Source organism: Ochotona princeps, chromosome 3 (genome assembly GCF_030435755.1).
Source record: "Ochotona princeps isolate mOchPri1 chromosome 3, mOchPri1.hap1, whole genome shotgun sequence".
Taxonomy (NCBI): Eukaryota; Metazoa; Chordata; class Mammalia; order Lagomorpha; family Ochotonidae; genus Ochotona; species Ochotona princeps.
Window position 1 is genome coordinate 50,288,426 of NC_080834.1, and position 26,288 is coordinate 50,314,713.

Here is a 26,288-nt window from a genome sequence, read left to right on the forward strand (position 1 = left end):
AGCTGATCTGAAGCCAGGAGGCAGGAGCTTCTTCGAGGCCTCCTATGTGGGTACAGGATCCCAAGGCTTTGAGCCATTCTCGACTGCTTTCTCAGACCACAAGCAGGGAGCTAGAAAGGAAGTGGAGCAGATGGGATATGAACTGGCACATGCAAGGTGAGAACTTTAGCCATTAGGCTACCACACTAGGCCCAAGACTTATTGATTTTTATTAAAAAAAAACAGATTTGCAGAGAGAAGGAGAGACAAAGATCTTTTATCTGCTGGGTTACTCCTTAACTGGTTGCAACAGCTAGAGCTTAGTTGATCCAAAGCCAAAAAGCCATGAGATTCTTCTACGTCTCCCACATGAGTGCAGGGTACCATGACTTTGGGCTACCCTCTACAGCTTTCTCAGGCTACAGTCAGGGAGCTGGATGGGAACTGGAGCATCCAGAACATGAACCCAAGTCCATATGAGATACCGGTGCTTGCAATGCAAAGATTTAGCAACTGAGCTGTCGTCCTGGGCCCAACTGTGGCTTTCTTTACACAATATATATAGAAATGTTGAATTATGTGGTCATGAAATTGTTACCAAATGTCTACAAATTCAATTGATTTTTTTCTAAATGAGGGAAAAGTTGTTTTCTTCTAATTGTAAGAAAATTAGATCCCATTCCCCAATAGGGGTCCAAGAAATTAAATGTATTATATATGGTATACCTACCAATAGAATTTCTTTGGCGTATTATTTTATTAGCCATAGAGTGTGGGGAGCGGGTTGCTGAAGAAAGCCCCGCGGTGGCAGCTGTGGCCAATAACCCAGGATCGGCAGCTGCTCTGCAAAGTGGAGAGAGGAGAGCTAGTCTTACCAACAGGTGAGGCAAATTTGCCTCCTCTCCAGGGCCTGGCCAATTAGGTAGCACCCAGTGGACCCACAGAGAAAAAGAATATATAAGCAGCCCGCTTTAGGCAAGCTAGGGAGAGAGCTTTAGAAGAGAGAGAACTACAGAAGAGAGAGAACTACAGAGGACGGACGGATGGACGGACAGAACAGACGACAACAACGAAGAAAGACTGGTTGGAAGTAAAGTGGCTCTTGAAACAGAGCCTGGAGTGTCTGTCGGGTGATTTCATCCACAGGATGGGAGACCCCGATAATAGAGAAAAGCTAAAAGAGTTGTCTAGAAATGTTTAATTGCATGGTACGTGGTATGAATGACTTTAAAGGAGGCTGTATGCTTTTTAATACTTGTACTTTAAATGACAATGATCCATGTTTTTCAAGCATGAATTGTGTAATACAAAAAATAGACTTGAAACAAGCTAAAAAGCAAAATTAATGCATCCACAAAGCCACTCACATAGCCAAGGTCTTCTTTCCTGAATATATTCTAGTACCTGAAAATTCAAGAGCCAGGGCACAGCAGTGGTCTGGCCATGAACTTCATCAGCCACAGTGGTATGTCACTGAGTTCTCTGGTCAGTGTCAAGGAGGGCCACCGGGTTAATGTATCTAACAGTAATAATGATAGTAATATTAACTCAGTATGTATTGAATGCTTTACATAGATTAACTCATTTAATTATGACAATATACGCCTTAGCGTGGGTATCATTATTATCTCTATTTCATAGGTGAGGAAATGGAAGTTAGGTACTCTCTCCTACTGGGAACATTAAGAAGCAGAGCAGCTCCCAGGTAATCAGTCTCAGAAGTCTGCTCCAAACACCTCCCAAAAGGAGGCAGTCGCAGTTTGCCTTGAAATCATCTAGAAAGCCAAACTTCGTGCTAAGTGGCTTCTGTATATGACCCAAATGCTGCAATAATAGCGAGCACTGTCAGAGCTGGGCCTCCTCAGTGGATCAGACAGAGCGGTGGACAGCATATCCAGGTGCACATGGAGGATATGGTAGTACATTGGAACCTCCAGAGGACTCCTGGTACCATGGCAAAGGATGGAGGACAGAACAAATTGATCAACTACTCCATCCAAGTTGTGGCAGTGAATATCTGGGCAGACAGAGACTCTAAGGTAGATGGTCAGCCAGCAGATTCTGAAGAGATTTCATTGTGATTGGAGTGCTGGGATTGACAGCAATTCAGGACTGTTGAACTATCAAAAACCTCTTGAGAACTTCACGGCATTGTAAAATTTCTGTTTTTCTTCCTGTTGTTAATTTAGTATCATGGCTTTTCATTTAAGGGGATGTATGGTAACTGTGTAATGGAGGCTCTCATGTCCAGATGTGAGAATACAATGTAGAGGGCATCTCTACTTCCAGATTAAAGATGGACTACCAATGAAACAGTTAACTGTACCTTGACAATGGATGCTGGACTCTCTGCCATTGTCCATGCCCACAATGATGGACATATAATTGTTTATGAAGAACTATAATATAGTAATAATATAGGGGAACTTAGGGTGAGGGGATCTGGGGTGAAAGTAGAGGAAATCCCAAGGTCTGTGGGATTATATCATAAAATGATAATAACAATAGCTAAATAAATTAAAAAATTAAAAAATTAAAAAAAGAAGATACTTGTTCTGAACAAAGCACTTTATGATATCAAGTCATTTTCTCTTATCACACTTCTTTTTCTTTTTCTTATCACACTATCTTTCATTTTTAGAAATTTGTTATTTATTTGGAAGGAAGAATTGCAGCCACATAGAGAAGGGTAGAAAGAGAACTTTCCACTGTTTGATACACGCTCCAAATTGGACCCAAGCTAGCCAAGGTCCAAAATGAGCCTGAACTCCACTGAGGACATCCCTGGGGGTGACAATGGTGAAAGCTCTCAGGGTATTTTCCACTGTATTCCCAGGTAGATTAGCAAGAAGTGGGGCTGTAAGTGTAGCTGGAAGAACTTGGAACCTAATCTCACATGGGATGCCAGCTTATATAGGATGCAGGTATTGCAGGTGGTGGTTTGAGCTACTGTACCACAGCCCCAACCCCCAAACAGATATACATTTATTTCTATTTTATAGTTGTAGGAATAGAGAAATAGAAAAATTTAACTATAACTATGATAAACAGACTTTAGAATCAGTCAGTCTAATTGAAGAATCCATGTTATTTGCCATTATAAAATATTGTGTTCTGTTTTGTGGGTTTTAGACATCAAATAATCTGTGTGAAAATCAGGTTATGGTAGCCATGTTAAAGAAAAGGAGTAGGAAGAATACAAAATAACTTTTACAAGTTAGAAGTCAGGAAAAATGGAATAAATTTATAAACTTTTATAAATCAATGACAATACTACGTGGGCATCCTAAAAATTTAGTACGCATTGATGCACTTGTTTTCTTTGTGGTGTGCTCAATAGTTCCCAACTCATATTTTAAAAAGATGTATTTAGTTATATTTGAATGGCATATATACAGAAAAAAGGAGACACAGAGAAAAAGATCTTTTACCTGCTAGTTCACTCCCCAAGTGGCTGCAATGGCTGGTGCTGCGCCGATCTGAGGCCAGGAGCCAGAAGATTCTTCTGGGTCTCCCACGGGGTACAGGGTGCCAAGGCTTTGGACCATCCTCTACTGCTTTCTCAGGCTACAAGCAGGCAGTTGGATTGAATGTAACGCAGCCAGGACATGCAATGTGAGGATTTAGCCACTAAGCTATCACACCAGGCTCCAATTTATAAGTTTAAACCCTAAAACCTACCAGTACTAGTAGGTAGGGATCATTATTAATACATATTTTAAAAGCTTATCTTTTGTCGCATCAAGTGTTGGAACTTTTGCCAAGATGATATGTATGTATGCATGTATCTATACATGCAATTTTCTAACATGTTATTTAACTATGTAGTGGTAAGCATTTAATGTTATACATGACTGAGTCAATGATTTGACTCAGGTGTTAGAAGAGAAGTGGGGAATGTTATGGAGTGCAGCCCGTGATCGCTCCTTCACCTCTCCTTGTATACTCTTCAACCCATGTTCTAATGCGGCCGGGATGTTGGATGCAGATGAGTTCAATTAGTCTTTTTAGCTGCAAGCCCAGTTCCTGTTCCTGCCCATCCCAATGAGTGCCAATTAACTCCTTAACTCACAACACTTAGGTATTCGCTCCTGCCCACCTGTGACTCACCTATCAAATGAGAGGAGAGAGTATTGCATTGTTGTGTAACCACTCCCCTCACAAGCCCCTTTAAAAGGCCCGTGAAGGGGGCTCACTCTCTCTCTTTCTGGTCAGGTGTTTCCGTTACTCTGGCACCTCGACTCTTCGCTGACCCAGGACAGGTAATCCCCTGAGCATGGTCCCTGTGTACTGCTTAGATGGGACAATGAATATAATAATGTTGTTTCTGGTTTGTGTATCAGGAGTTCCAGGAGAGGTGAGGCCTAGCAGTAGTGGAATGTGGGCAGAGAAGCCAAGGAAAGGTGAATGTCTGCAGCTTTGTGTGTCCAGGTTATTCATTGCATGTCTCTTAGGATAACTTATATTGTTGGAAAGGCTGGGACATAGGTCTTTATCTTAACGGATGGACTTCAGGGTAATGACCATTTGTTCCCCTTTGGATTATGTTTGGTTAGATTGTGATTGGTTGGATTGACATATTGACTTGTGATCTACTATTTTGGTATGTTCTGTTATCACCAAGCTACATTAATAAAGACTCCTTAATAAACCTTAGACATGTCTGGTGTGATCTCGCTAGCACCCTGTAACATTTAGCATTAAAATTAGCAAAGGGGTGGGAGTTTGGTACAAGTTAAGGCACTGCTACTGGCGTGCTCTCTTTGCATCCTGGCTCATCTGCTTCCCATCTGGCTTCCTGCTGACGTGCACCAGGGAAGCAGCAGGTGGCAGCAAGGTACCTTGGTCCCTGTCATCCTGTGGCTTCCCTGGGAAGCAGCGCCAGGCTCCTGGCTTCGGCTGGCACCGTCCTGGCTATTTCAGGCATTTGGGGAGCAAGTCAGCAGACAGATCGCTTCCTCCTTCTATCTTGGAGATGAAGTGAAAGTAAATCAAATTCTGAAAAATTAGAAGAAAGTAGTTTTAAATAGCTTCATTAAAGCACCATATGTTGATGAAAGGATCTCGGGACAACTCAGGGACTTCAGAAAATTCTAGAGAGCCTTTCAGAAGCCATCCTTGTTCAATCAGCTGAGAGCCTGACCAGGACACAAAAAGCTGTTCTTCCAATGTTCCAGCTGTTCTTCCAAAGGGAACCCTTTCTGTCTGACCACGTTGAACTGGAAAACTGCTCTCTGTTCCACCTTTAGACGTCAGTTAAAGCATTGGTTCTAACCGTAGCCTTTTTAATTTTCTTAAATACAAAGTTTAATTTATATCATTGACTCTCCTGTGGACCCATAGTAGGAGTACACGTTAACTGTGCTGTTTCCACGTTTCTGATTGCCCAACTTGGGTATTGGTTAGCTTTCCATACTTGGTGAGACAATGCCTCATGATAAATTTCTGTTTCTACACCCCTTAGTTCTTTAAAGCTGAGGCTTTAAGTAAGTGTGTCCAGGTTATCCTGACTTGTAATTTACCAAGTATTTACTCTTTGTTATTGGGGCAAAGGGAAACTAGCACATTGTAGAACATCAAAAGGTTGTTTTACAGCAAGAAATGCTGAAATAGTATTTACAACTTTTGAGATCAAGTATTTTAGAAATCTTTGGTTTCAACCAGGCCATTTTATTTTGAAGCTGGGTTATAGCGCTTTCATTCTGTTGGGCAGTAGTGGAACTGTGAACGGTGAAAGCACCACCACTAAGCGGTGGATATTTACTGAGAGAAAACGCCCAACACAGACAGCATTGCGCGGATCGAGGACTTCCCCCGAGTGCCACCACCGGAAGCGGAAGCCGCATGCTCCTCTACGGGAAGTGACGCAGCAACCACAGAAGCCCTTGTGTCACCCGGCCGAGATGAATTCCTTAACGAAGGTCAAGCTGGTTAGACAGCTGAGTGAATCTGAAGCTGGTACCACGTCGTGGCATTCCATGTATCAGGGCAGCGCCTGGGTCTTTCTGGGCGGGCTTCCGTATGCACTGACGGAGGGCGACATCCTCTGTGTGTTCTCCCAGTATGGGGAGATCGTTACCATCCATCTTGTGCGAGACAAGAGGACGGGGAAGTCCAAGGGCTTCGGTTTCCTCTGCTATGAAGACCAGAGGAGCACGGTGCTGGCCGTAGACAACTTTAATGGGATCAAAATCAAAGGAAGAACGATCCGAGTGGATCATGTGAGCCACTACCACCCGCCCCGGGGCTCGGAGGGTGTGGACGACTCCAGCCAGGAGGGCTGTGCGCCCCGGGCCCGCTGGCCTGGGTCCTGGGGAGGCTGCAGGAGAGCACCACGACCCCCGCAGCCCACACTCGGAAACTGGAGAGATTATGCCAACGCCAACACCAACGAGGAGGCTACCACGGGAGTGAAGGAGGTGCAGGGACAGGCCATGCGGCGACCCGAGACCAGACTGCCAAAAGAAAAGACGCCCCAGGACCCAGTAACATGCCCAGGTGGAGTTACAGTCTAGAGTCGCAGACGCCCCAATCAGGGTACCCGGTGGGAGCACGCAGGTTCTGAACCCAGCCCTTAATAGAAGTGGGAGGGGAGACAAAAGGGAAAGAGAGGTGGGTGGACAATGTTCAGAGAATTTCGAGCCCCTTGAGGCACCACCACAGGGACTCGCCATGCCCAGGACCACAGACCAGAGCAGGCTGCCCAGATCATCACTTTTTTTTTTTTCTAGCCTATTCTGTAACAGAGCAGTTTGCTTATCTTTAGTTTGTGGTAGATTACGTTCATAATTTTAAATTAGTATTTAACAGATTCAGTGTGATTTGTCGAGGTAAGTTCAAGACAAACACAGTGACAATCCCCTCCTCACTTTTCCTGCCCTTCCAATCTGTGCCTTTTACCTTCCTGGTGCTTTGCAGTGAAGTGTGCTATTTAAAATAGCTGTGGGGTGGAACATGTGATTAATGTTGTAATTACTTTTATTAAATACAAATGGGGTAGAATTTCTTTAATTTGCGATTGTTTTTTATCCATCAACTATTAAATTTTTTGCTGTTGAAATCACATTGCAGAATTTGCATGGCTCTTTTTGGTAAACTCTTAAAATTAGAGTGCCCAAGCCTCCCGCATCCCATAGCATCCTGCTTCCTTATTGCCATTTTCTGTGAAACAGATGTGTGAAAGCTTAGGAGTTCTGGCCACAACAGCAGGAGCTGAGCCAATCGGAAACCAGGAGCCAGGAGCTCTTCTGGGTCTCCCATGTGAGTGCAGGGTCCCATGGCCTCGGGCAGTTCTCGACTGCTATCCCAGGCCATGAGCAGGGAGCTGGATAGGAAGCAGGGCTGCTGGCATTAGAACTGGCTCCATATGGGATCTTGGTGCATGCAAGGAAAGGACTCTAGCTACTAGGCCACTGTGCTGGGTCCTAAGAATGAGATTTGTAATAGCAGGCATTTTCCATACATTTTAAGGATCTTTCTAAATGCATGTTTTAATCAAAAATTGAGTAAAATCAAAAAAAGTTTTTAACCCTTTTAATAAAGTGTTTCTATTTTCTTACACGTGCTGACAGGCATTGCCCAAGTGTATGCATATTTTACACTGTTGCAGATTTTTTATCCAGTTATTCATTAATCCAAGAAATAGTTACAAGTGAATACTGAGTCAGATGCTGTGACAGTTGAGATTGTGAAAATGAATGTGGCATGTTGGTTGACTAGGAGAGGTGATAATATATAGAAAGATGGACATGTAAATTGAAGTAAGCAGTAAGCAGACTCTAAAGAGGGTGTGGAAGAGTCAGTGGAGAGGAAGATATTACAGGCAGGGCTCCGGGCAGGTCCAGGATGGAGGTGGGGTGCAAGGAGTTCAGAGACTGTGGGAGCACAGCATCATGCAAATCAACAGTGAGAACTGAAGTTGTTTAGCAAATAGCTTTGAGCACACTAAACAAATTATCTGAGCTGCTCTCAACTTTGAAGGAGTGGATGATTTTAAATAGAATCTCACATTACCAGATTTGTGGATATTTGAAATAGTACGTGATCAGTCAGTAGTGCATTGATCGGGCTGGGGAGGAGCTAGAAGCAGTGAGATGAACAGAGAGGTGATTTCAGTATGAACTACAAGGTAGTGCAGGAGACAGAGAGGGTTAGATGGTAATTTTGGAAAAAGAATTGCAAATTTCTGACTAAAGAATGCAGCAAATGTGCAAACTATATGTGATTTATTATTTATTTATTTTGGTGGAAAGAAGGATAAGGAAGTGCAGGGAAGAAGTAAAGCAACAGGAGATGATAAGAAAGAAGGCTCAGCTTGTTTTGTCTCTTGTTGAAACCAACCAAAATAACTAGCTAACAGTGACGTGGATGAAAATGTTAGGATTCTTGGTAAGTGGAGAGTGTATAGTTAATAGAAAAAGTGGGAGAGAACTCCAAATTCCACTCCTAAGTAAAAGTGGAAATAAACTTCAAACATTAGCTTATTTCATATTGCAAAATATGTGTAATTTTTCTCACTTTAGTGGAGCTAGCTTAATTTAGAAAATACGGAGAAATTTTTTTCTTACAACAGTAGCATATTGATCGTTTCTAGGCATATGTGTACTTTGATACTTTTATGTCTTTCATAGGGCAAATTCTCAGGAACTGAGTCATTGGGTTGAAGAGCGTGAATGCTTTTTAGTTTTTTGTTTTTTTTTTTTCATGCATTTACTGTCATTTATACATATTACATTAAGGGTAGATTAAGCAATTTGGAAGCTTTAAACAACTTGGTGAGTGAAATACCAGAATCCTGAGCCAACATTTAAAAACTCAATAAATATACCTGCATATAATATTCATTTGGATTGAGGTTCATTGTTTGTATCTGACATCTATTTGAAATTCTTGACATTATAGTACCTTTGGTTTGATTCTACATTTGTCGTCTTTATAGAATATTAGGAAGCAAAATACTTGTTTCATTTTATCTTGGGAAAGCCAAGTTTAATTTTTAAATCTGTTGTGTGAAAATGAAGTTGACAATCATTTGTTCATTTGTAAGTTCTTGCTAACTTCCTGGATTACGTCACAATAGAATCATTTCTTACTGGAACAGCAAATAGATTGTATTGTTGATGCCTTACATTTTGTTAAATCTCATTTATTTTCTAAATTTAAGACATTAAATAAACATAGTTTATAAATTGGAAATAAGCCAGAAGTTTAACAATATCTGTTGTCAGAGATGATCATTTTCTAAGAATACTAATTTTGTGTTATCCCACAATTTATGCTGAAATATTTAAGTGGTCCTGAAGGTTTGGTTTTGCTTTTACTGTCTTTTACCTTTAATGTTTTTACTTTTCCATTTTTGTGAGAGGAGGAAGACACATGACACACATTTGGCTCATGTGTCTGAACATGGCTACATGGGGAGACTTGATACAGCTGAAGCAATTGCTTTTTAGAGACTTGTTATTTTGAGCAGCTGCCGTAAAGCCTCCATCTTGTTACATCATGTGAGAATTATCTATGCAATAGAAGGAAAGAGATGACTGAGCAATAGCTTTTGATTAAAATTTAAAATTACAAAACCAAAACCAGAAATAGCTGTTCCTAAAGTTATGTTTTCATAATATATGACAGATACTTGATTGTTTTTATCTTAGCCTTAAAGCTTTAAAACCTTCCTGTAACCCGAAGGGTTTTGTTTTGTTGCATTTGCACATAGACTTTCTTTCCCATAGACTGTTGCACTATGGCTTAATAATCTGAACCCCTTACCAAAAGGCATCTCAAAGAACTCTTCTACCAAAATAGATTTTGGGGCCTAACATTCTGAAAATTAATTCAGTACTTCCTTTCCTATCCTGTCCATGTATGAAAAAGAACTTCAGTTCATCAGCTTGTAAGGTAAAGTAATGGATAAATTATGCTTTCTTATCGAATTGTCCCTGATCAAAGTACGAAACTTTCAGTCGAACCATGATTTTATTTATGAGATGAAGCAAGATGTACTTTTGGCTTCTCATACTGAAGTCAGCTGGATAAGTATTTGCTGACAGTATCAACACTGTTCAAGTATTCGTAGGGCCTTTTAGTTCAGAAATTCACAGTTCTCTAAAAGTCACAGCAGCACACTAAAATTCTTAATACATAGGATTCTAAAGCTACATTTAGGTAACTGTATTGAATGTGATTAATAAAAGCTTGACTTAACCCTTATGCTGATTGGTTGAACTTACTAGTTATTTTAGTGTGTTTAAAAAATGATGCAAATTATCTTTTTACTTTAGTTAAGGAACTTGTTAGAGGAAAGAAAAAGGATTTATAGACAGGGAGAAGTTGTTCCTGAAGTGAGATTCTTGGTAACCAAATCTAAAACATGAAAGGAATATATTTTGAGCTTTGGCTAATTAGATCTTTTATTCAAGACCATTCTTTGACCATGAATTTATAGAAGATAAAAATATATTGCTGTTAGGAGTTTGATACTTCTCCTTCATACTTCATTCTTTTCCTGTAAACACACTTCGAAAGAATAGCATGTAAGATATAATAATGGAAACTAACTTGGTGAAATCTGGGCTGTGATCTAAAAAGAAATTGACATTACCCAGTAGTAGAACACAAAGGCGTGGCAGTGCCCCAAGGAAGTGGCCTGCCTCTGATGGCTTAGTCATTGCAGTGAAAGGCGTGGCAGTGCCCCAAGGAAGTGGCCTGCCTCTGATGGCTTAGTCGTTGCAGTGAAAGGAATGGCAGTGCCCCAAGGAAGTGGCCTGCCTCTGATGGTTTAGTCATTGCAGTGGGGTGGATTTATAGGCAGACATAGATTTGACTTGTTTGAGAACTGACTTGGCTAGAGCATATACATAGGTTTGGATGTGGCAATTTTATATTTTGAATATATAACATTTCAGAAGTGGATACTTCTCAGAAATTTTATTTGATTTGATATTTAATCAGTAATATTTGAGAAAAAATATTTTATATTTTTCTGCGTTTAAACTGAATATTTTCAAAGGAATGAGCATGATTTCTGTCCTTAATAACTTTAGTAAATGATTGTTAGATAACTGGTAAACTATTGAAATTGTGTAGGAATGCCGCAAAAACATCTTCTGTTAACATGCTGAAGAATTTATTGTATAAAAGATTTCCACAAATTTTACTTCTACCATTTTTTTGTGGAATTTTTTTTGCATTGTTTCTTTATATAGTTTTTAACAATATGTTTCTATGTTTATGTTACTAGGGATATAGGAAAAATATTACAGTTCACCTTTGAAATTCCAATAGCATTTCAATGTTAACATTATCTTTTTTTGTTTCCCTTATGTATAATGTTTTAGCCATGTGTTCCTGGAAGAGTAAGAACTGTTTTGGGAAATAAGTTGAGTAGCCAAGTAATTTCATAATGAAGACAATGGTAGTACCATTTGGGTTAACCTTTTGCAATTCTAATTATTCTGATTTGATTACTAGGTATAGATTATCACACTGTTGGGCATAGATATTTATGTCGCTCTAAAAATGAATTACGGACAAATCAGTACAGCACTAAGTGTCCTGTTATATTGACCAACCACAGCTTATCCGTATTGTTTGATGGTCTCTTTTTCTTTATACATTCAGTACAAAGACTGATCCACATTCTTTCTCTTTAGTTGTGAACAGAAGTCATCACTTTTTGGTTCTTTCTTTCTTCTTCTTCTTCTTTTTTTTTAAAACATAGCTATGGGGAAAGAGACCAAAGAGTGAGAGCAAGCACAAGAGAGAAATCGAGAGATCTCCCATTTACTGGCTCATTTCTCATATGGCCATGACTGCCAGGGCTTGATGCTAGGAACCAAGAGCTTGCTTCTGGCCTCCCAAGTGGGTGGCAGCAGCCCAAGCACTTGGGCATCTTCTGTTGCCTTCCCAGTCACATTACCAGGGAGCTGTATTGGAAGTGAAACATCTCATATGGGGTGCCAACATCCTAGCTCAACCTCCTGTGTCACAATGCCTGCCGCATAGACTTTCATTTTAATAGTTTGAAATAAAGACTCATATGCATAGCTTTTCCATTCTTTTACTCCTTTATTTTATTACTTAGTTATCTTAAGGTCAAAAGATTTCCATTTCCAAAATACATAATAGAAATAATATAGCAGTAAAATTTGGACTTAAATAATATGGGCATTTTTCTTAAGTGACAATGTGATTAACAAACCATTAAAAAGGCAATAAAATCTGAACTTGTATAGCATAAACTTAATCTGTCATATATGTGATTTTAAAGTTATGTTATTAATCTTTCACTTACAGTGATTTTTCTTATCAACAGGGAAAGTGAAGTAAACCCTACTCACTGAGGAAATCATTAAAATTACAAACACCAGATGTTCATATGTTAGAGTTCCTAACGTACAGTGGCCCAACTTTTATTTTGTTTACCTATCACTTTTATGTTATAAATTTAGAATTCAGTACAAACTATTTCCAGTGTTCAGTATTGATGTGCTTGTAGGCCATACAGCTGCAGGGCCCCACACTCGTGCTGTTGGGCAGTGGCAGTAACCCATAGCTTCCACTCAGCCATCAGGAGGGAAAGCGATCCATTCTTCAGAGTACTATTATGGGCTTTGGTAAGCTACAGGTGCTTATTGTATTTTCCTATTACAACCTGTTTTTCTGCTTCATGATGGATTTGTTGAGAATGTTGCTGTGCTCTTAGTTGAGGAGCATCTGTAATTTGTTTACATGTTTCTGCTATGTTTATTCAGGGGCAAGTCTATATATATATATATATATAGTTAAATAGAGGAGGGAAGGGAAAGTTTTATAGTTGAACTAAGCTGCCAACATCAGTTCCCTGTAAGTTACTCACAAAATTGTTTAAAAGTAGTTTCTTTCAAATGTGGTCACTTTTCCATTTGGCTATAGCGATCCTGATTGTACATCTTCTATACAGATTTTCTTTAAGCTAGGATTACATTTCAGTAAAAATCTGAAACAGTGTTCTTCATATAGCAACATTAGTATTGTTGCAGAAATCCTGTAAATTCATTTGTTTTTTTTTTTTAAGATTTATTTATTTTATTACAAAGTCAGATATACACAGAGGAGGAGAGACAGAGAGGAAGATCTTCCGTCCGATGATTCACTCCCCAAGTGAGCCGCTATGGGCTGGTGCGCGCCGATCCAGAGCCAGGAACCAGGAACCTCTTCCAGGTCTCCCATGTGGGTGCAGGGTCCCAAATCTTTGGGCCGTCCTCGACTGCTTTCCCAGGCCACAAGCAGGGAGCTGGATGGGAAGTGGAGCTGCTGGGATTAGAACCGGTGCCCATATGGGATCCCGGGGCGGGTTCAAGGCGAGGACTTCAGCCGCTAGGCCACGTCGCCGGGCCCAACAATTCATTTGTAAGATACCTTTGTACATATAAAATGTCTTTTCAAAAATCAATGTTCCAGAAAAAAATGAGCTTTCTTTCGAAGAAAATGCTATTAAATAATGTGTTATGGGAATAGACATTATTTTTCTTGTTTTGTGATGTTTTCAACATGTATTATCAGAAAAAAATTCAAAATAGAATTTATAGCATTAGAAATAATCAGTACAGAAGTTGTTCTGAGGACTAAGAAAAAAATTCATCAAACACAGAACTCATCCTTCTTACTTTTTTTAAAGATTTATTTATTTTTATTGAAAAGTCAGATATATCGCGAGAGGAGGAGAGACAGAAAGATTCCCCCGTCCAATGATTCACTCCCCAAGTGACCACCACGGCTGGAGCTGCGCTGATCCAAAGCCAGGAGCCTGGAGCTCTTCCAGGTCTCTCACACAGGTGCAGGGTCACAAGGCCTCGGGCTGTCCTCAACTGATTTCCCAGGCCACAAGCTTTGAGCCGGATAGGAAATAGGGCCACCGGGATTAGAACCAGTGCCCCTATGGGATTCTGGCTCATTCAAGGTGAGGACTTTAGCCTCCAGGCCACTGCGCTGGGCCCGAAACTCATCCTTCTTAGTGAAAATGTTTTCAATCCAATGAGACTTGTAGCACTTGATTTTTCCTAAAAAGCTATATGATAAGCTGTGCTGGTGGGGACTGTATAGTTAACTTAAATGTCCTGATTGCAACAAACCCTCAGAAAAGAACTAAAACTTGAAAATTATTATTAGAAGTTTTATGTGTCACTCCTATGTTTTCTGGTACCTAGTGTTAAGCTTACATAATTAGTAGCCAATTACAGTAAAAACTACCTTGTGCATATTTATTGTTAAAGATCTTTAAAGAGAAACAGACAAACTTTTCCCTTAGAAAATGACAGGAATGAGTTCAGTAAATGATAGAACCTTTTCAAAATTTGTTGGCCAGTTCATTCCAGTGAGAAGGTACATTGCAGGGATATTTGGGCAAAGTGCTTGAACCATTAAGACACAGCGAAAATGGTTTTGAAATAGTTTCTTGCTCAAACTGTATTTGTTTGCCAAGACATTCTTTGTTGACCATGTTGCATCCCACGTCTGGACTGCTTAAAGCACTGCGGTGCAGGTGGTTGAGATTCTGTGTGTACAATTATGTGCTGGAAGTCAATGAGCTGACCAGGAAAGATAACTTCTGAGATCTCCCCTTTCCTTTATTAGCAATTCTTTTGCAAAGCAAATGGTAGTCCTGTAGTTTAAAGAGTTGAGGTCTTTTGATTGTTAGACATACAGCATTAGAGTGGGTAACATAGCTATAGGAATATATTTGCAATATGTTCTCTTTGAACTATTTGCATACAAATCCCTGACGTTCCTATTTACTTGAATTAGTAATTATAATGGAGTACCTGTAGCCTTTTGTGACCTTTAATTGGTACTCATTTCAGGCCATGATTGTCATCCTTGTCTTTTGCAATTATGCTTCAGAATAGTAAGATACTCTTTAATATTTTGAAATTTTTTTTTATAGCTTTGACTTTCAGCTCAAGATCATTGTTCCGTTTGGATGACTTATCATATGAGAACTTTTCTGATGCTCCTTTTTAGCGGAAAGCTTCTCTGGAACACCTCTCATTCAATTATAGTTATGGGGTGGAGGAAAATTTAGTCTTGTAAGACACAAAAAGCTCAAATGAAAGAACAGAGGTTAATTTTCTGAGGCCTTTAGGAACAACGCTAATGCCATGAAAGCTTAACAGCACCACTATTACTTGTCTTTCTTTTATGTCTTAAGGAAATATTATTGAAATCTCTATCAATTGAGAAGAGGCAAGAGAAAGTAAGAAACTTCCACTAATCACCCAGTTAGAAGGCACTAGAACCAGAATTCGGCATAATAATAAATCTTTAATTGCCATAGTCTTCATACAGGGATGTATTTTCTCTAGATCTTTCTGTTGGTTGTTTTGCCTAACATTATCAGTTTTTAAAGCAAGCATATGCATCACCTTTTAAAAAAAATCCTCCTTTTATTTTAAATAATGAAAATTGTGGTTGCTACAAAATTCCCACCTTATTTTTGAGAAATAGTTCTAAGTCAATATTTGTTTCTGACCTTTGAGTAAAAAGTCACAAAATCTGATAAGGTTAATCCTATAGTACTGTCAGGTTCAGATCTCAAACAAATTGTAAAACATGACCTATTATACTTCTGTTGAATTATGAGATCATTTGCTTGAATGAATCATTTTTGCTTTCTCCTTTAATGCTGATAATCAGGAAATCAAGGAGTATTCATTTTGTGGCATTACTCAAGATAAAAGGATATTTACACTTGTAAATATGTCTGTTGTAACCAATACCTGTAAAATTTTATAGGCTATCACTATTTTCTAAATGAGACTTGTCCTCATAGACAATAAGTATGATATTATCACTGTCATTGTCTTAAAAATTTAAAAATTAGTAAAGGATGCCAAGGTAAATCTAAAACTTAGCACATGGCAAAGAAAAATGACTTTTCGACTATTAGATCAAATGCAGTTGAATTTTGACCTACAAGTGATGGCCTTGTCCTCCACTAATGACTAAATTGATCTATTTTCAGTTGATTTTTTTTGTCACTTCAGAAATCAATTTTTGCCTTAATTGCTCAGGTTGTCATGTAGTTTATTTGATTTTTGTCACTGAACGATAAAGGCTTTCTCACTTGCCAGTCAAGAATGTGTCTCAGGTAAACACAGAAATAGCTACATTAGATAATTAAAGAAATCATTGACGCTGAGGAGTACACCTCTTTTTGTGTTGCATTTTATCAGGTAGGCTATTCATTACATTTTGCAGATAACTATGTCCATACTAATTTAGATACACCTTGGTATTGGTGGTGACCTGGATTCTGTGCCAAATCAGAGAGACTCTTAAAGCTTATGGTTTTCATTCCTAGATAAAAAAGCAACCATGATTTTTACAGTGTATTTGTGTAAAAGGATAGTGGTAACTGTATTTGTGATATGTCAGACTGTATAAGAATGTTTAATGAGGAATTTTAGGAGGCAGTCACCTTACACTGTGACCAACCAAAGCTAATTCAGTGATGGGCTACATTTTCAAGAGCAGTGAAGAGAAGATGACTGTTAGTAAGCTGTGTCTGAGATAAGAAAGGTATTCTAAGATTAGCCTGCAACATACAAAAATACCATATAGAATGTTGGCACTGTAAGCCAAATAAAATCTGGGCCTAGCAATAAACATGTGTAAGTAGACAAGAAAAAGGTGGAGATAAAAGCTGAAGAGTCATGCACGTTAATTTTCTGAAAGAAATTGGTCTTTTAATGAAGACAAAGGGCTTTCAGAGCCATATTTACACCTGGAAAAATATATAGAAGGTATTAGGTTTCAATTTGAGTGTCATCCTATAACGAATCAACCATTAAGGATATCCTAGAATTTTTTTCTTAACCTCTGTCAGGAGTACCTGGAAAACATTCATTAAAATTTCATTTATACTTGGTGATAGGCAGATCATTCCCAAGGATATTGTCTAAATGCTGCTGAGAGATGTAATTTGACTAGTAAATTAATGGTTTCTGGTGATCTTGATGTTAACATAACATTTGGAAGCAGTGCTCATCAGGGGTGCAATATTATGTTTCACAAGATACATGAGACAAAGGCACTTAATGAGTTTTGGCTATGTTGCACATATTGTGCACAATTCTGTTAAAACTGTTACAGGCTTCCTGCCAAGATATGTAGGAGAAATTGCCTAGAAAATTACTAGAAGAAATGGTTCCATCTCCTGCTGTGTACCCTTGTGATTGGTTTGTCAACAGTTGGAGAAAATCTTGGTATAGATAGTAAATAGTTAGTGTCAATTAACAGGAAAGCTGATCTCTTCAGTATTTACAGAAAAAGCAAGGCAGGTGATTCTTGACTGAATGATAGGAGTAAGTCTGAAAACCCTTGTAAATTGAACATACCATGAGTTGAAAATACATTTAATCCCCCTACCCACTGACCTTCCTAGCTTAACAATGCAGGAGGCTTTAGGCAGTGTATGTGGCATTTACCTTTGTGGTCACTGAGCTGGCTGTCTCAGCTTGGGATGCTGCCTGGCATCGCTGGAGAGTTTTACACTGCTTGTTGTTAGCCAAGGAAAACATCAGAATTTTCACTCCAAGTCCAATTTCTCCTGCATACTTCGTATGCACTACTGTAAAGTTTGAAATTGTACATCACACCATCATCAGGCAAGGACTCTGTAGTGATTCGGTAGTATGAAAGCGTTTCCTTCTTTGTGATTAATGATGGTTTTACTAGGTAATAGATACTCCAGGTATTCATAATTCACACCCATTCACATTTTTAAATAAATATTTCCTGTGATAAATTCCATTTGATATATGAGTGCTTCTAGAAAATGAGATGGCTTGATGCATTTAAAATTTAATATTCCATTTCTATATATAGCTAAGAGAAAATTAATCATATCTTCATTAAATTTTAAACATAAATAAATACCAATTAAAATTGTTGCCCTTTATCCTTCTAATGAAAAGTAGCAAAGGCTGGTATCCTACATGGCCTACAGTTTAGAGGACACGCTTTTATAGATGTTAGTGCTGAGTTGAATTTTTGCACAATGAAAAAATAATATTTTAAATATATACAACTGTAATAGTTTTGTTAAATATTTTGAAATTATTTACTATTTTCTTCTGGATAACGTTTTTATACATTATTCAAAAGAATCATTCCTACTTTAGCAGTATATAAATGAATGTTTTGCATATTAGTAAAGCTTACATTTTTGCTATACTGTTTTTAAAACATGCAGAAGACATTTCCTGAATGTTTGCTGCATGCCGGGAATTATTCTGCTCACATTTGTTTACATACATTTACATGCACACACAGATATGCACACATTTCAGTCTCAGATCCCAAGAAGTAATTACTATTTTCAGTATCATTTAATAAACAAAAAAGAGAGATGCTGAGGAGCTGGAAAATTTGTGCAATAGCTGAGAACTGGTGAAGCAAAAATTCAATCTTGGCAGTCCTATCACACAGTCAAATTTGTCAAATACTACATACACTACTTATTTCAGGGTAGCCGGCAATAACTTTTTGTTGTAGGTAGAATAGCATTATAAAAAACATGGTATTCATCTCTTTAGAACTGGCTAATTTTGCTAAGCATATTTTTCAGTTTGCATTTTGTTGCAAAAACCAGGATCTCACTTTTTTAAATGGTGGAATATCATTCGTTTGCTCTGATTTGTGGCAGCTATCAGAGGACACACACAGAGTGTAGCAATGAAGTTACATGGTCACTTTGGGATATGATTGTCATTTTTAGCTTCTGTTTATATTCCAGTGGAAATGTGCTCTTCCTACATTTACTTCCTGAGTATAATGATTAATGGAGAATTCAGCCTGTGAATAGAGAGTGGATTAAAATGATATCAGTGCAAATACGGTTGAAGAGAGAGAAGGGAAGAAGGGATACAGGGAGTGGGGTGAGGGGGAACCGCCATGGAAGTGAGGGAAGTGGGATTGTCTTCTTCGAATTGCATGTGTAGAATAAATCTCATAAAACCTTTTAAAACGAAAAAATGACACAAAGATTCATAATTAGAGGATACTGTTAAGAATGCACATGGAACACAGTGGCTGAACTAATGTGAATTATCTGCGTTTAGAACCTTGTATTATACATTACTAATCATTTTAAAATAGTTAATTCAGTAACTTTAATATTCACATTGTTGAGTAAGTATCACCACTATTGTTGTGTAAGTATCTCCAGAATTTTTCATCATCCCCAATTAAAATTTAATGAGTGCAGACATATTAAATAACACTCACTATGATCTCTTCCTGATTCCATCGTGTTACACTCTATCTTGTACTATTTGACTCTGTCTTTACGAATTTGTTGCTAGTATCCTTATTCAAAAGGCTTAGAATAGTTCACTTTCATTTCAAGTATGTTGATTTTACAATAGTCTTATATTTTAAATTTTCATTCAGGGCACAAATTTATAGTTCAACTCAGTCGCTGTCTGGATTTTCACAGACTCAGTAACTTAGAATCTTTACTAACAACCCCACAGTGGACCTCCCTCCCAGTGTTGAGAACACTTTCTTGGACACTGATTGTTGCACTTGAGTGTTTTCAGGCAAGATGATTGCTGTTGCTACCTTTTATTTGACCTTCCAAAATAATAACATTAAGTCTAGTGAACATTTACCCACTATTTTAACATTCTTTTAAATCCTCTTAGGCTTTTAGATTACAAGCCAGCACAAAGATTACTAATCAAAAACCAAGCAACAGATGTCAGGGGTTTAGATGTCTCCCCTGGTATGTCCCAGTTTTTTTTTTTTCTTCAGAAATTGTGGATGCTGAAATAAGAAGCAGTATGTTTATTGTATGCCAGAAATTACTGTTTCAAATAGCGTATGAAGAACATCCTTATTCTTTTCAGGAATATAATGAAAATGAATGAGGGACGCATGTTTAACTTAGCAGGTGAGATGCCTGTGTCCCAAATCAAAGGGCTCAGGTTTGATATGCAGCTCCAATTCCTATTTCCAGCTTCTTGCCAAAGTATGAGATGGCTGTGGACTTAACCTGGATTGGTTTTGGCCATTATGGTTATTTGGTGAGTGAGCCCAAGGATGGAAACATCTTTGCCAAATCAATTAATAAAACTAAGATATCAGCCAGATTCATTCCCAGTGAGAGTACATCCTGATGTAAATCCATGGGGTTATTATTGGGTCTTAAAGAAACTCAGACTAAATTGGAAGTTCTCTAACAAATTTGAACATAGTTAAGTAATGTCTAATCTTGGGTAAGCAAATGATCAAAAAAAAAAAAAACAATGAAGAGACAGGTCTGGGGCATGGATGAACACACTGAGTTCTTTCTGGGGATCATTTTTTTTTTCTGGGTTTAGACTTTCCCAAGTATTGCTTTTAGTGGCTCTGGAAACCAACGTATTCCCTTCAGTCTGAAACCTGACAGCAATAACCACAGTGCAGGATCATCATCATTTGAATCACCAACTTCTCTATTTTTCCTTCCAAAGAGAAATGTCTTTTTAATGCCTGTTTATAGGCAGGGGGTGGGAGGGAGGCACAAAATGAAATAGGCAGTTGATCCTCATCAATGTCCCAGTGGGCTGTGTGTATGTGTTTACAGAGTTTGGAAAGTTGGCAAAGAGGTACTTCAGAATCTACTCTGAGACAGTTTAAATTAGTTGCTCCACAAGATTCTGATTCTCTCAGTATTTGTAGTTAAGTCATCAGGAAATAGAAACCTGTGCCATTTGTCAATGCCTTTTGGTGGTTAGGATACATATGAAAGCCGTTCTTTGACATGTTTGCACACTGTCACACAGGCATTCACATTTCATTGAGAATCCCAGGCTGACTGTGCCATCCAAAAAGGGGGGAAAAAAAACACTAGTCTGTGGCAGGTTTGGTGTAGTGACTATGCTGTACATTTGGGGAGATGCGGGTATGTAGAACTTGGAATTTCAAATACGTTCCTGTCAAAAATCTTTGATACCAGTGCCAATAATTAGAGAAATTGTTAGCAGCTAAAAGAAAAAAAAAGCGACTGAAAAAATCCAGAGCCAGTCTAGGAAGGACCTAGGACTGAGGCCAAGTGGATATTATCTGTGAATTTCTCAACACAGATTTAAATCCCACAGGAATAAAAACAAATTAGTTTGGCTTTAGGATTTAATAATTTTTTAAGTCAATAGATTTTATTATTTTTTGTGGATTTTTTTACAGGATGACAGAAAGACAGTACTTCTATCTGCTGGTTAATTATCCAAATGCCTTTAACCATCAGGACTGGGTCAGGCTGCGGTGAGAAACACAGAACTCAGTTCAGATTGTGTGGGTGACAGGGACCCCAATATTTGAACCATCATTTGCTACCTCTAAAGGTACCTTTTTTTTTAAGGCAGCAAACAGGGTTAAAAGTGGAGGACTTGCACCCTATTTCAATATAGAATAAAGGAATTCTAAGAGATGAGCCATTGTATTACAATGCCCACACAAATAATTTATTTTAAAAGTGGTTCAAGTAAAATGGCTGTGGATCATTAGAGAGTTACCTACTACTTGTTTTTGCAGTAATTTGCAGATTTTAAGAGAGAGAGAAAGGAGTGGGGGAAAAGAGAGAATATGAGAAAATCTTCTGTCTTTTGGTTCACTCTAAATGCCCCCAAAGCTCGGACGGGACAAGGCTAGAGCTAGGAAACTGAATCCTCATCTTGTTCTCCCATACGAGTGAGAGAATAAGCCCTTGAAATACCACCTCCTGCCTTAGCAGGGTGTTTTACAGGACTCATAGTACCGTTGCTAAATCTAACTGGTGCTGCAGTTCAGCAATACAGATCTGCTCAAAATGTCTTAAACCATTGCACCACATTGCTCCCTCATTTCCTTTGATTTTGTATGTGTTTCCACTACCAGTATGATTTAACTTTTGGATGTAATAGGAAAAGTGGATTTTATATACATAGAATATGTATGGTTTTGATTATTGTTCAGTTTTGTAATCTTCTGTATTTTAATTCGTGTATTTAGGCAACTTACCATTAGTGTAGCAGTTTCTATGGTTTGATTAAAATATGCCTAATTCTTTGTTTTCTACTTATTGCACCTATATTTTTCCTTCAATTTTCTCTACTCTGATTAAATGTTATCACAACTCCATTTGAACTTAACTTTAAGCTTACTATTGTCACACTAATAATTAACTTTGAGTACCTTCCTGAGCTCTATAATATACATCTTAATAAAAACATCTTTAAGTAATATTTACCATTATATATGTAATGTTAGAAACTTATTGGTGTAATTTCCTAATTCATTCTTTTAAATATATTGATAATATTTCCATATATAGTTCAGATCTCATAAAACTAAATTCCTTGGGCCAAAATTGCCTGTGCTTAGTCATTTATGTATAGTTTATGGCAGCTTTTGTGCTACAAGGGCATAGTTGAAAATTTGATTAAAAAAAAAGTCTTTATAGTCGAGGAAGCCAAATATATTTACTATCATTGTGTAAATAAAAAGTTTCCAAACTTCTGCTTTAGATAATAGCCTACCCCACATTTTTTTTGAAGATTTGCTAATTTTTTATTGCAAAGTCAGATATGCAGAGAGAAGGGGAGACAGAAAGGAAGATCTTCTGTCTGATGATTCACTCCCCAAGTGACTGCAATGGTCAGAGTTGCGCCGATCTGAAGCCAGGAGCCTGGATCCTCTTCCAGGTCTCCCATGCAGGTGGAGGGTCCCAAGGCTTTGGACTGTCCTTGATTGCTTTCCCAGGCCACAAAAAGGGAGCTGAATGGGAAGCAGGGCTGTCAGGATTAGAACTGGTGTGTGTAAGGCAAGGACTTTAGTCACTATGCTACTGTGCCAGGCCCTAGCCTACCCTTCTTAATGTGATTACAAAAGAGATCAATATATTTTATTTGCTCTTTTTTTTTTAGCTTGTGCACCTGCACTTTTTTTTTTATTAATTATTTTGCATTATGTGACAGTTTCATAGGCTCTGGGAATCCCCCCACCCCTCTCCCTCCCCTCCCCCTGGTGGATTCCTCCACCTTGATTATTTGCTCTTATTTTAATCAGATTCACCAACCTTTATTTTTCCTGCCATATTTGTGTATTATGTCATAATATTGCTGAGGAACTTTCTTTAATCTTTCTTTATATGTATATATAATTTTGAATTTTTAAATTATGTGGTACAATATTGTATAGACTGGGATTCTTCCCCAAACTCCCACCCCCTGACAGAATTTTTTTAAACAAAATTTTGATATAAGCTGAATACATTTCATGCACTTTACAATACAGATTTAGAAGCATAGTGATGCTTCCATACTGTCCTCCTTTCTGCTTCATTCCGCAGCTACCCTCTTCCTTCCCTCTTTATGTTACCAAAATATTTACAATGACATATTTTCAGTTTCTTCGCAATCACAGGTTTAACACTCCATTAGGTAAGCAATTCAGCAACTAGAAAGTAGAAAAATGAAAAGGCTATAATCAGTGATCACACCTCAAAATGTTGGTTTCATTCATATACATTTCCTTTTTGTTTTGTTTTGTTTTGTAATCTGTGTGTTAGTTACCAAAGATTAGTGACAGCATGATGGATTTCTTTTGGGGACTAGTTTATTTCATTAAGCCTAATTGTTTGCAAGTGCATTACTCTTACAAATGAGATGCTTTTCTTCTTTTTATGGCTGAGTAGTATTCCATAGTGCATACATACCATATTTTCTTTATTTAGTCATTTGCTGATGAGCATCTATATTGGTTTCATTCTTGGCTATTTAGAATTCAGTTGCAACAACCGTGGGTATACCAATAACTCTCTCAGAAACTGATTCCATTTGGATTAGGTAAGTTCCCAGGAGTGGGGTGGGGATCTATTTTCAGATCTCAGGAATATCTATACTATGTCCTCAATAATGCGTTTTCTAGCTTAGAATCCTGCCATCTATGGGTTAGGGCACCTTTTTCTCTACATTTTTTTGCGAGAATTGACTGTTTTTTGATTTTTTTTAAATGATAGTCATTTTAACTGGGATAAGGGGAAATCTCATTGTTATTTTTGTATCTATTTTCCTTTTGGCTAGTGATTTGAGCATTTTTTTCATGTGTCTGTATGTCATCCTTTGAAAATTTCATTTTCATGTTCTTTTCCCACTTCTTAAGCGTTTGTTTTGTTGCTGAGTTTCTTGAGATCTTTATATTTCCTGCATTTAGTTCTCTATCATAAACTTTGCAATTTTTTTTCCAGTTTCATTGACTGCCTCTTCTTTTTATTAACCATTTCCTTTGCAGTGCAGAAGATTCTTAGCATGGTATATGTCCATTTGTTCATTTTTTCTTTAATTGCCTGTACTTCTGCAGTTTTTTCCAAGTTTGTTTCCCCAATGTTTTCTTTTGGTAATTTGATAGATCTTAGTAAATTGTGAGTTTTTTTTTAACAAGATATAAGTAAAGCTTTGTTTCATTACTTCTGCACACATAGATTTACTTTTTCCTTGCACCATTTGTTCATTTGTTGAAGAGACTGTCCTTCCCTGGATTGGTTCAGTTCCATTTTTTAAATAAATAAATTAGTTGCTTGTCAGTTGATTTCTGGAATTTCTTTACTGTTCCATTGATGTTTATGTCTTTTTTGGGTACCAATACCAGATATTTTGATTACAACTTCCCTGTAATGCATCAATATCTGGTATCATGGTGCCTACAGCTTATTTTTCTGTCATGTGCTTGTTTAAGATTGCTTTAGTTGTTTGGAGTTTCTTGTGCTCCCATATGAATGATAGCAACATTTTTTTCCTAGCTACAAGAAGTCTCTAAAATCATAGAAACATTTTGATGATATTAATCCTACCAAGCTACAAATGGGAGAATCCTGCAAAACTTTTTCATTTACTCACATTTTCTCACACTCTTGATTAAATTTATTCCAAGATTTAAAACTTTTTAAATGTGAATGGTACTCATCTTACTGCTTTTTGAGCCACACAATTGTTTGAGTATGTAAATGTTATTGATCTTTGTGTGACAATTTTTATATTTGGCACTTTATCAAATTCTTTTGTAAGTAGTATCTTATACCATTTTGGCTCCCCTCAATGGGGAATGTTGTCATCTGCAGAGATAATTTGTTTGCTTATTTCTTTCAATTTGTATCCTTTTGATTTTTTCTTTTCCTAATGGCTCTGGCTAAAGTTCCCAGGACTACATTAAATGCCAGTGGTGAAAATGGGCATCCTATCTGATTCTGGATCTTAGTGGAAATACTTTCACCTTTTCCCTATGCAATGTGATATTGGCTGTGTTTCTCTCCGAACCCTGTTAATATGCAGGCCAGTGGGTACTACAGCCTTGTCTGACACCGGACCTAGTTCTCACACTCACCTGCAGGAGCAGTAGGCCAGCAGAGGAGTCCTCACTGGCCCACTACAAGGATTGCCCTCCCGCCCCCGAGTCTTCCATGCGTTGATGGGTGTTGTGGCCTCCTCTGGCATGGCCTGGCATTTGCTGGCACATGCTGTAGCCTGGCCTAGCCTGGCTTGCCTCCAGTTCCAGCTTGAGGTTAGCCCAGCTCAGCCAGCTCCCAAACCAGCCAGTGATTTGAACTGGCTGGTATTGCAGCCCAGCCTAGCATGTCCTGCATCTTGTCCTGATTCTCACATCTGCCAGTGGGTGTTATGACCTGGCCCAGTCTGGCCCAACCCCAGACCTGACCCACGTGCATGCTAGCAGGTACTATGACCTGACCTGGTCTAGACTGCTCCTGCACTCACCTGCAGGGACTGCATACAACAGAGGAGTACCCCAAGCTTCTCTTATCAGTTCATTTCCCAGTGACATATCTTGTAAACACTGTTGAGTCTTTGACCCAGCCTTACTTGGCCCACCTCCTGTTCTGGCAGAAACAGCAACTTTGCCCATTTTGCCCACACTCAATTTGGCTCTTACTGTTGGGTGCTAAAGCACAGCCATGCCTGGTTTACCTTCAGACACAGATCTCATGTGGTTCAGCAGGTGCCAAAACCTAGTCTAGCCCTTCCTACATCCACCCTGGCTTTCATGAGCACCAGCTTTATCTTCATCTAGTTTCCGTGGCTCTGGAAGAATATCTTGGGTCAAAAATTAGAAACAATCTTAGTAGATTTGGATTAAGATTGGTAAGTCAATGAAGTATATCTGGTTAGGGGCTTCTGGCTTATCATTGCATGGTAGATGTAGGACACAGAAAAAAAAAAGCCCGAATGTGAGAGAGGGAAAGGGGGACAAGCACCTTTGTATAGCTAATCCCCTCCTGTGATAAAGACCTGATCCAA

The 26,288-nt window shown here is 38.4% G+C and overlaps 1 protein-coding gene and 1 long non-coding RNA gene across 2 annotated transcripts in view; both read left to right on the forward strand.

Moving 5' to 3' along the window:
• Window positions 1-5,871: 5,871 nt before the first annotated feature.
• On the forward strand, window positions 5,872-6,356 carry LOC101535292 (RNA-binding motif protein, X-linked 2-like; the record flags this gene model as incomplete). Its single annotated transcript, XM_036494918.2, has 1 exon — window positions 5,872-6,356. A coding segment is annotated over exon 1 (474 nt), but the record flags the coding sequence as incomplete, so codon positions are not given.
• Window position 6,357: 1 nt separating this feature from the next.
• The window catches only part of LOC131479813 (uncharacterized), a 65,120-nt gene continuing 45,189 nt past the window's right edge, over window positions 6,358-26,288 (forward strand). The window contains exon 1 of the long non-coding RNA XR_009245109.1: window positions 6,358-6,477. This is a non-coding gene — a long non-coding RNA (uncharacterized LOC131479813). The remainder of the gene's footprint in view (window positions 6,478-26,288) is intronic.